Source organism: Lepidochelys kempii, chromosome 18 (assembly GCF_965140285.1).
Source record: "Lepidochelys kempii isolate rLepKem1 chromosome 18, rLepKem1.hap1, whole genome shotgun sequence".
NCBI classification, from domain to species: domain Eukaryota; kingdom Metazoa; phylum Chordata; order Testudines; family Cheloniidae; genus Lepidochelys; species Lepidochelys kempii.
In genome coordinates, this window is record NC_136397.1 from 6,733,605 (window position 1) to 6,747,238 (window position 13,634).

The 13,634-nt window shown below is 50.2% G+C and overlaps 1 protein-coding gene across 5 annotated transcripts in view; it reads left to right on the plus strand.

Moving 5' to 3' along the window:
- Positions 1-2,181, plus strand: part of PLEKHM2 (pleckstrin homology and RUN domain containing M2) — a 69,197-nt gene extending 67,016 nt beyond the window's left edge. For all 5 annotated transcript variants that reach the window (XM_073317197.2, XM_073317193.2, XM_073317194.2 and 2 more), the window contains one exon: positions 403-2,181. In XM_073317197.2, the coding sequence (XP_073173298.2) occupies positions 403-540 (138 nt within the window). In that variant the 3' untranslated portion in view covers positions 541-2,181. The remainder of the gene's footprint in view (positions 1-402) is intronic.
- The last annotated feature ends 11,453 nt before the right edge of the window (positions 2,182-13,634 follow it).

The following is a 13,634-nucleotide window of genomic DNA, read 5'->3' on the forward strand; positions in this document are numbered from 1 at the left end:
GCAGGACTGAGGGGTATCAGCAGAGCTGGGGTGTGGGGACCCAGAACCAGATTGGCAGCGAGTGCCATAGGTCAAGAGTGAGGGGCATTGGGGTGAAGACTGGAAGAGCAGGGAGGACTGCAGGGCAGGCGGGAGAGGCATCAGGAGAGCATGGGGGGAGGCGAACAGTGACATAACCCATCCCCCACACTGCCAGCGCTGTTAGTCCTGCTCTTCCACAGACCCTAGTTTGTCTGGAGAGCCAAAGCAGTTTGTGGTGGTGGCGAGGTTCCTCAAATGGCCACGTGCCGCCCACCTCCTGGGCAGTGACCCGCAGGGTTCCTCAGGCCTGACGCAGCCCCACGCTGTGTTACAGTTTGTGCCAGTCAGCTGCAGTGACCTGTGGCTCTCTGGGTGTTCCAGGTTGATCTCCAGCACAAGGCAATCCAAGAAGCCTCGGTGAAGAAGAAATGCGAGGATGCCTTGAGCCTGATCCACAGCGCCTGGCAGCGCAGCGACAGCCTGTGCCGTGGCCGGGACTCCCGGGACCCCTGGTGTTAACAGAGGGAAAGACACAACCCCACGTTATAAGTGGCACAAACTAACCTACCCACCCCTGACACTAACTCTGTGGGGCAATCCTGCCCCTGTCCTGGTGGTGGCAGGTGCAGGCAGGCAGACTCTCTCCAGCAAACCAGCTTACGTTCTCCTTGGCAGTGTCTGAACTCGCTGCAGGCGGGGTTCCCAGTGATGTCCCTCTAGCTGGGAGCATACGTGTGTAAATCCTGGATTGGCTGAGCACTGCCTCTCAGCGCTTGCAATAGCGAAGCTTGGGCTTGTTGAGCGGAAACCTTCACCCTGCACCGTGGTACGTCGCTTCTCTGCTGCGTGGCAGTGGGACCATATGGTACCAGGCCCACAGCGTGGGAGTTAGGGGAGCTTCATCTAGGTCAACCACCATGCGTGGACACATGCATCAAGTTCTTTGTGCAGCGGGCCTCGCAGAGACTCTGGCTGGGTCCAGGCTCTCCTCCATCACTCAGCTGCCTCTGGGCAAGTTACTCTCTCCTTAAAGGAATAATAACCTAACATTAATGAGGGTGGGGTGGGTCTGGGCAGAGCGTTTGCTCATTTCATCATTGGGCACCAGACTGGGTCCAAGCGCTGATTAGTACTGATTAGTTGTTCATTTTAGAACACGTTAGGTTGTAAATGTGGTGAGATTGGAACACTAAATGGCTGCTGTGCATGTTTTATCCTTGTTAATACAATCGCAAACTAATGCACTGCTTCATCTCAAGGGGTGCTCATCCCCCCGCCCCAACACCTCTCCTTGACCATTCGTGAGCTGCATGGGCTGGGTCTTCTCTGCTCAGGAGATCTCTCTGGTAGTAATAGATCTCTGCCCAGGGCACATAACCTGTCCCATCACAGCCCTGCAAAGCCACAGCGAGAAAGAAAGATGTAGCTCAGGTAGAACAAGTTGCACCCGGGCTAGCTCAGTTTTCGGGCTATGGTCGTGGGTTCCTGGGTCTGATCTGATGTCTAAAAGGGGAGAGAATGGGAGAAGCTGGAGCACAGGGTTGTGCTTGATCCAAAATCAACCCCCTTCTGGAAGCACAAGCAGCATGTTCAGCATCAGAGATGTTGGCCATTGGTATGTAGGCCCCTCTCTCTTCCACCCACTTGCCCAGTGGCTGCTGCTGGAGTCGTTAGGAGATTTGACACAGGCAAGGGGAAGTGTGTGAGAAATACTGAAACAAATCCAGGCAACCTAATGTAGGAGGAGCAGAGAGATTTAGACACATGGGGATTGAGAATTTCAGAGTATTCTAGAGGATTTAGACAAACGCCTTCCATTCATTTAACTGGAACATGTGTCTAAATCTCCTGGATTGCTTTCCAAATCTCAGCTTTGAGAGAGGTCGTACAAATATTGGAGAGGGGGGCAGGGGGAATATCTATTAATCCTTTGTGTGCAAAAGCAAATCCTTATGAAACTGGGGCCATGTAAGGTAACAGCAATTATCCACTGTGGAGAATGGTTTGGGGGTTTTATTTGTTTGGGAATTTTTTTAATAAGTTGGAGACCTAATGTAATATATATTCATGGGGCCTTTTTTTCAGGAGGTGAACTTTGTGACTGAATGTACGTGTATATACATCTGCTTCCTCTGCCCCAGAATAAATACTCATTGGTAACTTGGTGCCTGTCCTGCTGACGTCTGGCGAGCTGGAATTCTCTCATTGGCAGCTGGTTTTCCTCTGTGGCTTGCTCTAAACCATCACTGGTAATCTATGGGCCAGGATCATCATCAGTCTGGGGACTGAGGCTGGTCCCATTGCTGGGAGGAATGAAGGACTTTGAGAACCAAGCAGTGGGGTGTTGAAGGTGGAGAGTTTGCCCTGAAGGGCTCTGCCCACAGATTGAAACAGGAGGAGACCCTGAGCCATATAAGGAATCTTTAAAAGAAAAACCCCTGCCCCCTGTTACTGTGCTTAGCTGGACTCCCCTGGGCCTGCCTACGCTTTGTCTGGGCTAGACTGTTGCACAGCTTCCTATACCTAGGTATAGTTAAAGTGCTAGAACTCCCCTGGTGGGCATGCAGTTCTGTCAGTAAGGGTGCTTCCTACTGGTACAATGGTTCCCATGCAGAAAGGGGCACCTGCTGACCAGGTAGAAGGCACCTGTGTCCACACGAGGGGTTGTACTGGAAAAACAATCACACTCCTAACCTACTGGGAGAGCAGGCCTTGGACTAGAGCAGGGGTCTCAAAGTCAAATGACCACGAGGGCCACATGAGGACTAGTGCATTGGTTTGAGGGCTGCATCACTGACAAACCCCCATCGCTGCCCCCAGCCCTGCCCCCACTCCACCCCTTCCCTGAGGCCCCGCCCCTGCCCTACCTCTTCCCACCCCTTCCCTGCCCCCATTCCAACCCCTTCCTTTGATCACCCCCAGCCTGCCTGGTTAAGGGGTGTTTGGAGCTCCCAGTTTCCCCGCCCGTCTTTCCAGGAATGCAGGGAACTGGACCATTGCTCCCCACTGACCACGAGGGGTACTACAGTAACATTGTCACACCGTGTCACTTCATCCCAGATTAACCTTTCCACTCCTGGGTGGGTGGCTATGAAAGGTGGGAGAGTTGAGGGTTTCTGGTGGGAAGGGCCCCCTCTCTGATTTTGGGGATCAGATCCCTGACCCTAGCGCCCAGCCCTGATTCTGGGTTATGCAGTCGCTGACAGTGTCCTTGCAGGGGCTCCATGTTTGTCTGACTGCTCTGTGGGCAGTGTTGAGGATTCACTGGGCGTAGGCGTCTGGGAGGGATGGGAGATGATATCAAGTCTGAACGTAAAGTCAGCTGGGTGAGGTAACAAACAAACGTTCTCCTCAGCTGGGAGCTGGTGATTAATTTACCAACTTGTACTATTAGTCAGTTACTTACTTCGACCGGACTCAAATAAGGGACCATATGCACCTGCTGGCTAAGGCAAAGGCCTGGGAATTAGAATATCTACGGGCTCCTCCTGGCTCTGCACTGCTTTTGTGACCCCCTGGGCAGGTCTCTTCCCCTCGCTGTGCATCAGTTTCCCCATCAGTAAAATGAGGATGATGCTGACCCTGCAAGCATGCTGAGAGGATCAAAGGGAAGTTCTGCTCTGTAAAGTGACTGCAAAAAAGCGCAGAGCTTCAGCGAGTGCTGTGCATGTGGCTTACTGTGTTTAGAGGGTGGGGAACTAACTGTATCCTTCCACCTGGCTGATCAGCGATCCCCAGAAGATGATGCTCCCGTCCCTGAATTCTCCTCCATCCCTGGACAGCTGGCATTTGAGCAATGATAGAATAAATGTCAGATGGAATCACACGTTGGTTCTAGCCTAGAATTGGCCATAAGGCCGAAGCCCAGTTCCTGTTCTTGGGCATGCTAATCAGGTAACCGCAGCCCAGATCCACAGCAGCAGTTAGGGTCCTAGGTCCCCTTGATTTCAAGGGAAGTTGGGAGCCCCAGAACCTTTGGGGATCTGGGCCCAAGCCTTTTCTCCTTCCAAAACAAGGCTGTTTTGCAGGAGCCCCTCAGCCATGGGACATGCTCCTTCCAAAATCCCCTCAAGTGGTTGCCATCTTTTACTAGCCAATGTTCACCATGTCATAGTCACGGCGGAGGAGCAGCCCAGCACGGGGGGAGATCGTGAAAGTTATAAATAGCCTTTAGCAGCCTGCCTCCTATTGACTTTCAGTGAGAATTAGATGCCTAACTTTGATTAGCTTCCCTCCTGGTGTGGGCGTGCTCAGGAGGAGGGACCCCACCAGCCAGCATCTAAAAACAAGTGTGAGTGAGGTGCAGGATGGATACCAACCCCTGCCTCTTCGGAGTTTGGGCCACTCGTCTTCAGAACCCCTCCCTGGTTGGCAGCCCAGCTTCTTCCGTTAGATCGCAGGGAACATTGAATTGCCCCAGAACCCTTCTTGAACTTGCATCAGAGCTCATCCTAAGTCACCAGCTGCAGGTGACTGGAGGCAGGGGCTGCTATTTTCATGGCATTTCTCTGCCCTTTGGAAGGTGCATCTGACTCTGGAATGCTCTGGGTGTGGGAACAAAGGTATGCCTAGAAACAGCTGCAGTGCAAAGCACAATCCAGCCTGCTGCTCCGCAGGAGCCTACTCACCTGGAAGGCAACGCACCTGGGAGCTGGGTCCAAAGAGAGCTGGTTGTTGCATCAGCCCCAATGAACTAATGCTCCGAGCTCTCCGAAATGGCCGCAGCAACTGAGCCAGTTCAGAGGGGAAACCTTCTCCTCCCGCATCCCCATCTGTGATGAGAGGATTTAAAGCGCAGGTGGTGCCTGGGTGCGGGGTCTGCAAAGTGTGGAATCCAAATTCCCAGCCTGTAAGAGATCCCCTGGGAGCCAGGGATCCTCTGCCCTGCTGCACCCCAGAGCAGTTGGGGTAGCTAATGACTCAAACCAGATTGCTACGAATCCTACAATGTGTTTGGTTCTCTGCTGGTTTTACTGTATTTCAGCTTACTGGGGTGCACCCCGGAAGAAGAGAGTGGCTCTGTGTTTAGCGAACAGTTAAGGGCCAGTCAAAGGGTCACCCAATGAAATGAATAGGCAGCAGGTTTAAAATAAACCAAAGGAAGTATTTCTTCACACAACGCACGGTCAGCCTGTGGAACTCCTTGCCAGGGGATGTTGTGAAGGCCAAGACTATAACAGGGTTCAAAAAAGAACTAGATAAGTTCCTGGAGGATAAGTCCATCAGTGGCTATTAGCCAAGATGCTCATGCTCCAGGACCAGGTGCCCTTAAAACTCCAACTACCAGAAGTATCTGGCACCAGCCACTGTCAGAAGATGGGACACTGGGCCAGATGGACCAGTGATCTGACCCACTATGGTCGTTCCAATGCAAAATGGCTTTCCAGGGACACCCTGATGTGGTCTGAATGATATTCACAACCATCACTGAGGTCTGCACCCACACCAGACTAACTTCACAGATGTCCTTGCATTCACACCTGCGTTAACACTGGTGCTTGTGAGAAGAGACTCAGGCCTCAGGAGAGGCAGTGTGGCTTAGGGGATAGAGCCTTGGGCTGGGATATGGGGTCTAGTCCCAGCTCTGGCACTGACCTGCTGGGTGACCTTAGGCAAGTCACTTACCTGCTTGGTGCCTCGGTTTCTCCATCTGTGTAGCAGGGACAATGATCCTGACCTCCTTTGTAGAGCACTTTGAGAGTGACTGATGAAAAGCGGTAGATAAGAGTTAGGGGTTATTATTAGGAGCCTGGAAACAGCACCTCCTACAATGGGTCCTGACAGGGGGTCTTTAGGTCAGTGGTTCTCAACCAGGGGTACGCGTGCCCCTGGGCGTATGCAGAGATACATCAGCTCATCTAGAGATTTGCCTAGGGTTACAGCAGGCCACATAAAAAGAGCGAGCAAAGTCAGTACAAACTAAAATTTCATACAGACAATGACTTGTTTTTATTTTATAATTATACAGTTAAAAATGAGACTGTAGGCAATTTTTCAGTCACAGTGTAGCTGTGACACCTGTATTTTTATGTCTGATTTTGTAAGCACGTAGTTTTTAAGTGAGGTGAAACTTGGGGGTACACAAAACAAATCAGACTCAAGAAAGGGGTACAGTTGTCTGGAAAGGTTGAGTCACTGCTTTAGGTGATCGGAACACTGACTGCAGTGACAGGAGCCAGTCTGTGGCGGTAGGGGACACCTGGGGACCACTGGGCTTTAGTCTCACAGAGCTGGGCCAGGCTTCGAGGGGATCAGTCACCCGAGACAACAGGGCAAGCCCAGTAGGACTAGACAGATCCTGACTCTGGCGCTAAGGCCTCGAGCCTGGAAGTCCATAAGGAGGTCGGTGCTCTCTAGTGTTTGCATCTTCTCCCAGGGAGTGCTGTATGTGTGGGGATGTCTTCCCCCCACTGCACATCATGCTCTGTCGGACTTCAGCAAATGGACCTTCATGATACAAAAGACCCGACTCAGCCTTGTGCGTTCCTGGATGGCAATGGGGAAGGAGCAGCCGCGCCTGTGTGCTTGGAGCAGAGAGGCTGCCCCTCTCCCAGCTCGGGGCTGGGTTTGGGAGCTCATGTCCGGGCGCAGCTCAGGAACTGTGTTGTGCAGAAGACTGTTCTCAGTCGCCCCCCAGCAATAATCGCCGCTGAATCCCTGCACAGGCCATGTGCCGCGAGGGGCTCCGCCAGGACTGGGGCTCAGGCACAGATACAAAAGTTGCCACTAGCAAGGCAACACAATTGCTCAGGAGACCAAGGCTATTTCATGGGTGTGTTGGCTTCTCTGCAGTTTGGCCATTGCTTTCCCATGCCACGTACTTGTGTCAAGGGCATTTGTCTATCAGGTAAAAAGAAAAGGAGTACTTGTGGCACCTTAGAGACTAACCAATTTATTTGAGCATGAGCTTTCGTGAGCTACAGCTCACTTCATCGGATGCATACCGTGGAAACTGCAGCATACTGACTTTATATATACACAGAGAATATGAAACAATACCTCCTCCCACCCCACTGTCCTGCTGGTAATAGCTTATCTAAAGTGATCATCAGGTTGGGCCATTTCCAGCACAAATCCAGGTTTTCTCACCCTCCACCCCCCCACACAAATTCACTCTCCTGCTGGTGATAGCCCATCCAAAGTGACAACTCTTTACACAATGTGCATGACAATCAAGTTGGGCTATTTCCTGCACAAACCCAGGTTTTCTCACATCCCCCCCACCCCCATACACACACAAACTCACTCTCCTGCTGGTAATAGCTCATCCAAACTGACCACTCTCCAAGTTTAAATCCAAGTTAAACCAGAACATCTGGGGGGGGCGGGGGTAGGAAAAAACAAGAGGAAATAGGCTACCTTGCATAATGACTTAGCCACTCCCAGTCTCTATTTAAGCCTAAATTAATAGTATCCAATTTGCAAATGAATTCCAATTCAGCAGTTTCTCGCTGGAGTCTGGATTTGAAGTTTTTTTGTTTTAAGATAGCGACCTTCATGTCTGTGATTGCGTGACCAGAGAGATTGAAGTGTTCTCCGACTGGTTTATGAATGTTATAATTCTTGACATCTGAACAACATACTAATCCACAGAGGTCTCCCTACCAACACTACAGAAAGAGGGATTCTAGGTGGACTCCTCCTGAAGGTCGAAACAGCAGACTGGACTTCTACATAGAGTGCTTCCGCCGACGTGCACGGGCTGAAATTGTGGAAAAGCAGCATCACTTGCCCCATAACCTCAGCCATGCGGAACGCAATGCCATCCACAGCCTCAGAAACAACTCTGACATCATAATCAAAAAGGCTGACAAAGGAGGTGCTGTTGTCATCATGAATAGGTCGGAATATGAACAAGAGGCTGCTCAGCAGCTCTCCAACACGAGTTTCTACAAGCCATTACTCTATGATCCCACTGAGAGTTACCAAAAGCAACTACAGCATTTGCTCAAGAAACTTCCTGAAAAAGCACAAGATCAAATCCGCACAGACACACCCCTGGTACCCCGACCTGGGATATTCTATCTACTACCCAAGATCCATAAACCTGGAAATCCTGGGCGCCCCATCATCTCAGGCATTGGCACCCTGACAGCAGGATTGTCTGGCTATGTAGACTCCCTCCTCAGACCCTACGCTACCAGCACTCCCAGCTACCTTCGAGACACCACTGACTTCCTGAGGAAACTTCAATCCATCGGTGATCTTCCTGATAACACCATCCTGGCCACTATGGATGTAGAAGCCCTCTATACCAACATTCCACACAAAGATGGACTACAAGCCTTCAAGAACACTATCCCTGATAATGTCACGGCTAACCTGGTGGCTGAACTTTGTGACTTTGTCCTTACCCATAACTATTTCACATTTGGGGACAATGTATACCTTCAGATCAGCGGCACTGCTATGGGTACCCGCATGGCCCCACAGTATGCCAACATTTTTATGGCTGATTTAGAACAACGCTTCCTCAGCTCTCGTCCCCTAAAGCCCCTACTCTACTTGCGCTATATTGATGACATCTTCATCATCTGGACCCATGGAAAAGAAGCCCTTGAGGAATTCCACCATGATTTCAACAATTTCCATCCCACCACCAACCTCAGCCTGGTCCAGTCCACACAAGAGATCCACTTCCTGGACACTACAGTGCTAATAAACAATGGTCACATAAACACCACCCTATACCGGAAACCTACTGACCGCTATTCCTACCTGCATGCCTCCAGCTTTCACCCTGACCACACCACACGATCCATCGTCTACAGCCAAGCTCTGCGATACAACCGCATTTGCTCCAACCCCTCAGACAGAGACAAACACCTACAAGATCTCTGTCAAGCTTTCTTACAACTACAATACCCACCTGCAGAAGTAAAGAAACAGATTGATAGAGCCAGAAGAGTTCCCAGAATTTACCTACTACAGGACAGGCCTAACAAAGAAAATAACAGAACGCCACTAGCCGTCACCTTCAGCCCCCAACTAAAACCCCTCCAACGCATTATTAAGGATCTACAACCTATCCTAAAGGATGACCCAACACTCTCACAAATCTTGGGAGACAGGCCAGTCCTTGCCTACAGACAGCCCCGCAACCTGAAGCAAATACTCACCAACAACCACATACCACACAACAGAACCACTAACCCAGGAACTTATCCTTGCAACAAAGCCCGTTGCCAATTGTGCCCACATATCTATTCAGAGGACACCATCACAGGGCCTAATAACATCAGCCACACTATCAGAGGCTTGTTCACCTGCACATCCACCAATGTGATATATGCCATCATGTGCTAGCAATGCCCCTCTGCCATGTACATTGGTCAAACTGGACAGTCTCTACGTAAAAGAATAAATGAACACAAATCAGACGTCAAGAATTATAACATTCATAAACCAGTCGGAGAACACTTCAATCTCTCTGGTCACACAATCACAGACATGAAGGTCGCTATCTTAAAACAAAAAAACTTCAAATCCAGACTCCAGCGAGAAACTGCTGAATTGGAATTCATTTGCAAATTGGATACTATTAATTTAGGCTTAAATAGAGACTGGGAGTGGCTAAGTCATTATGCAAGGTAGCCTATTTCCTCTTGTTTTTTCCTACCCCCCCCCCCCCCAGATGTTCTGGTTTAACTTGGATTTAAACTTGGAGAGTGGTCAGTTTGGATGAGCTATTACCAGCAGGAGAGTGAGTTTGTGTGTGTATGGGGGTGGGGGGGATGTGAGAAAACCTGGATTTGTGCAGGAAATAGCCCAATTTGATTATCATGCACATTGTGTAAAGACAGGTTTCAGAGGAACAGCCGTGTTAGTCTGTATTCGCAAAAAGAAAAGGAGTACTTGTGGCACCTTAGAGACTAACCAATTTATTTGAGCATGAGCTTTCGTGAGCTACAGCTCACTTCATCAGATGTTTACCGTGGAAACTGCAGCAGACTTTATATACACACAGAAATCATGAAACAATACCTCCTCCCACCCCACTGTCCTGCTGGTAATAGCTTATCTAAAGTGATCAACAGGTGGGCCATTTCCAGCACAAATCCAGGTTTTCTCACCCTCCACCCCCCCACACAAATTCACTCTCCTGCTGGTGCTAGCCCATCCAAAGTGACAACTCTTTACATAATCAAGTTGGGCTATTTCCTGCATAGATCAAGGTTTTCTCACATCCCCCCCACCCCCATACACACACAAACTCACTCTCCTGCTGGTAATAGCTCATCTAAACTGACCATTCTCCAGGTTTAAATCCAAGTTAAACCAGAACATCTGGGGGCGGGGGGGTAGGAAAAAACAAGAGGAAACAGGCTACCTTGCATAATGACTTAGCCACTCCCAGTCTCTATTTAAGCCTAAATTAATAGTATCCAATTTGCAAATGAATTCCAATTCAGCAGTTTCTCGCTGGAGTCTGGATTTGAAGTTTTTTTGTTTTAAGATAGCGACCTTCATGTCTGTGATTGCGTGACCAGAGAGATTGAAGTGTTCTCCGACTGGTTTATGAATGTTATAATTCTTGACATCTGATTTGTGTTCATTTATTCTTTTACGTAGAGACTGTCCAGTTTGACCAATGTACATGGCAGAGGGGCATTGCTGGCACATGATGGCATAGATCACATTGGTGGATGTGCAGGTGAACGAGCCTCTGATAGTGTGGCTGATGTTATTAGGCCCTGTGATGGTGTCCCCTGAATAGATATGTGGGCACAATTGGCAACGGGCTTTGTTGCAAGGATAAGTTCCTGGGTTAGTGGTTCTGTTGTGTGGTATGTGGTTGTTGGTGAGTATTTGCTTCAGGTTGCGGGGCTGTCTGTAGGCAAGGAACCCTGTAAAGAGTTATCACTTTGGATGGGCTATCACCAGCAGGAGAGTGAATTTGTGTGGGGGGGTGGAGGGTGAGAAAACCTGGATTTGTGCTGGAAATGGCCCAACCTGATGATCACTTTAGATAAGCTATTACCAGCAGGACAGTGGGGTGGGAGGATGTATTGTTTCATATTCTCTGTGTATATATAAAGTCTGCTGCAGTTTCCACGATATGCATCCGATGAAGTGAGCTGTAGCTCACGAAAGCTTATGCTCAAATAAATTGGTTAGTCTCTAAGGTGCCACAAGTACTCCTTTTCTTTTTGCGAATACAGACTAACACGGCTGTTACTCTGAAACCTGTCTATCAGGTGCCGCAGTCACTGGCTCCTAATAAAGCCCCATCAGCCATTGCCCTCGCAAGGTGGATTGTGTGTGTTCAGTGCTCTGAGTTTATAAGTGCAAAGTCTGATGATGTGTGTTAAAGTGATAGGGGCTCAACACTACAGGGAGTGGGGCTATATAAATTCCTTCGGCAGAGCAAGCTCGAGGCTGCTTGAGGGGAAAGGGGGTAAGCAGACCTTGCCAAAGAAGCGCACGACAAACTGCAATCCATTTCTGATTCCTGCCTAGGGCCATGAGTCACGTGCTGTTTACTTACCCAGTGCATGGTTCCCCCCCACCCCTGACATTGTAAAACTATTACAGTAGCACTAGTGCATTGCTCAGCTATGGGGGGCAGAGCCTATTTGCTAACAGCTGGGGCAGGTCTATCCCATGAGACAGACCATAGACCTGCAGGGGACCTCGAGCGGGCATCAAGTCCAGCCCCCTGCACTGGTGCAGCTCTTGTTGTTTTTGCTTTGTTCGCCTGGCTGAGGTTGGGAAGGCTTGTTTGCAATGACAGCAACTTGTGTCTGGCAACTGCAACCAGCAGCTGTTGTGTACGTGCTGGGGGGTGGGAGCCCAGCCAGGGACCTAGGTGCTAGCAAATGTTTCTCCAGCTGGGTGCCACACATGGGAAAAGCCTTTAGCCTGATGGAGACCTGCCACACAGAGTTTTCACCCTGTGTCGCTCCATGCAGAGGTTGTGCTAAAGGGCAGACCAGCAGCGAGCTATAAACAGGGCTCACAATAAACACAGCCCCAAATAGAAAGTCCAGCCCGAGACTGAGTTCTGCTTGGGTTACATTACACGGGGCGGAGCTAGGGTGAGAAAGTGCCGAACAACCATTTCCACCACCAGGACATAGCCCTGGGGGCTCTCCAGATTCAAGGCACTTTGCACCCAACCCCACCGTTAATCTAGGGAGAAACTGACAAGCCTCACAGAGGAAACTATGGGTCACGGGCCATGAGAACATCCTCCTAAGCCTGCACTGGATCCCCTTTGGTCTATCTGTTTCAGGGCCCAGCATGGAAGAGAAAATCTTGAAATTAGCCTGGCCCTTCAAGTATCTGCACAGTTTCCTGTAGCTTTCTGTGACCAAATGTTGTCACAAGTGCAATGAGGTGGATGGTCTTAACCTCAGGTCCAGGGCATCTTTGTCTAAACCAGTGGTTCTCAACCTGCAGCTCAATCAACACACAGCTGCAGCCCTTGTGACATCTTAGGGCCATACAGTTAGTATATAGATTGTGTTGATGCTGCCCACACTGGTAAATAGCTTAAGAACCACCTGAATTCTAAAGCAACACACAGGCTGGGACAGCTGGAGGACTGCAGATCAGGGCTGAGATGCAGTACCAGAACTGGGGTGCTGACACAGGATGGGGGTGGCTGGGCTGCGGGTCAAGTTTAAGAGGTACTGTATTGGCATCATTGTGTTGGTGGGACACCAGACTAATGCGAGGGGGTTGCAGGTCAGGACTGAGGGGCAGCAGCTGAGCTGTGCGTGGGGAAACTTGCACTGAGTTGACCTGACTGTAGTTAGGGCTATTAGTTCTTTGCTTTCGTGAGCTGCTACATGGCACCTGGTATCTTACATAATCCTTAATTAGTTAACTGCAGGACAGTCAAACAGCTCGTTTTCCTCTCAAGGTGAGGTAGAAAGCCACCAGCCAGCTGTGTGCCATGTTACATCACCTTATTCTGCAGGTTTATTCTTGAAGCCACAAACAACTCATTCACTCCCCAAGCCCGAGGCTTCCCCACTGCAGCTCAGTATGCCTAGAACAACGTCCCTCACTCTGTCACTCAGGGCACCAGCTCAGGGTTTCTGCCTTGCGAGGCACACCAGGCTTCAGCTGTGGGACCTCATGGACTCTGAAACCAACTCACAACCCCACCAAGGGGTTTGAAAATATTTACCAGATCTCAGCTCCGGACAGCTCCAGCTGAATTGAATCCCTGCCGTCGCTACTCTCCTCCCACCGCCCTTTGATTCTCCACGAAGTACGGCCAGGCTCGGTGAGAGATCCTTCTCCTTTGCAATCCCTATTGGCTGGATCAGCCTTGCCATGGGTCTCTGCCTGAGTAACAGTCAAGCTCCTTTTGTATTTCATTTGAAACGTTCTCCTGGGCCAACAGCTCATCCTCTCTCCAATGGCCTGGGGGAGCGTTAGCAGGAAGTAGGCTCTGGTGAGGGAATGGCTCCCGGGAGCAACAATCCGGCTGCGGCCCATCTGAGTACCTAGGAGGTGGCCAGGCAATTCCTCGGGCCAGTCATAGCACGAAGGCAGCATGCGCAGCTAGTGTGAACAGTGAGGGTCAAAAATACCTGGCCAGGCAGCAGCTTTCTGTGAGCAGCTCAGATCCTCTTACTCAGGGTCAGTTTATACCAGGG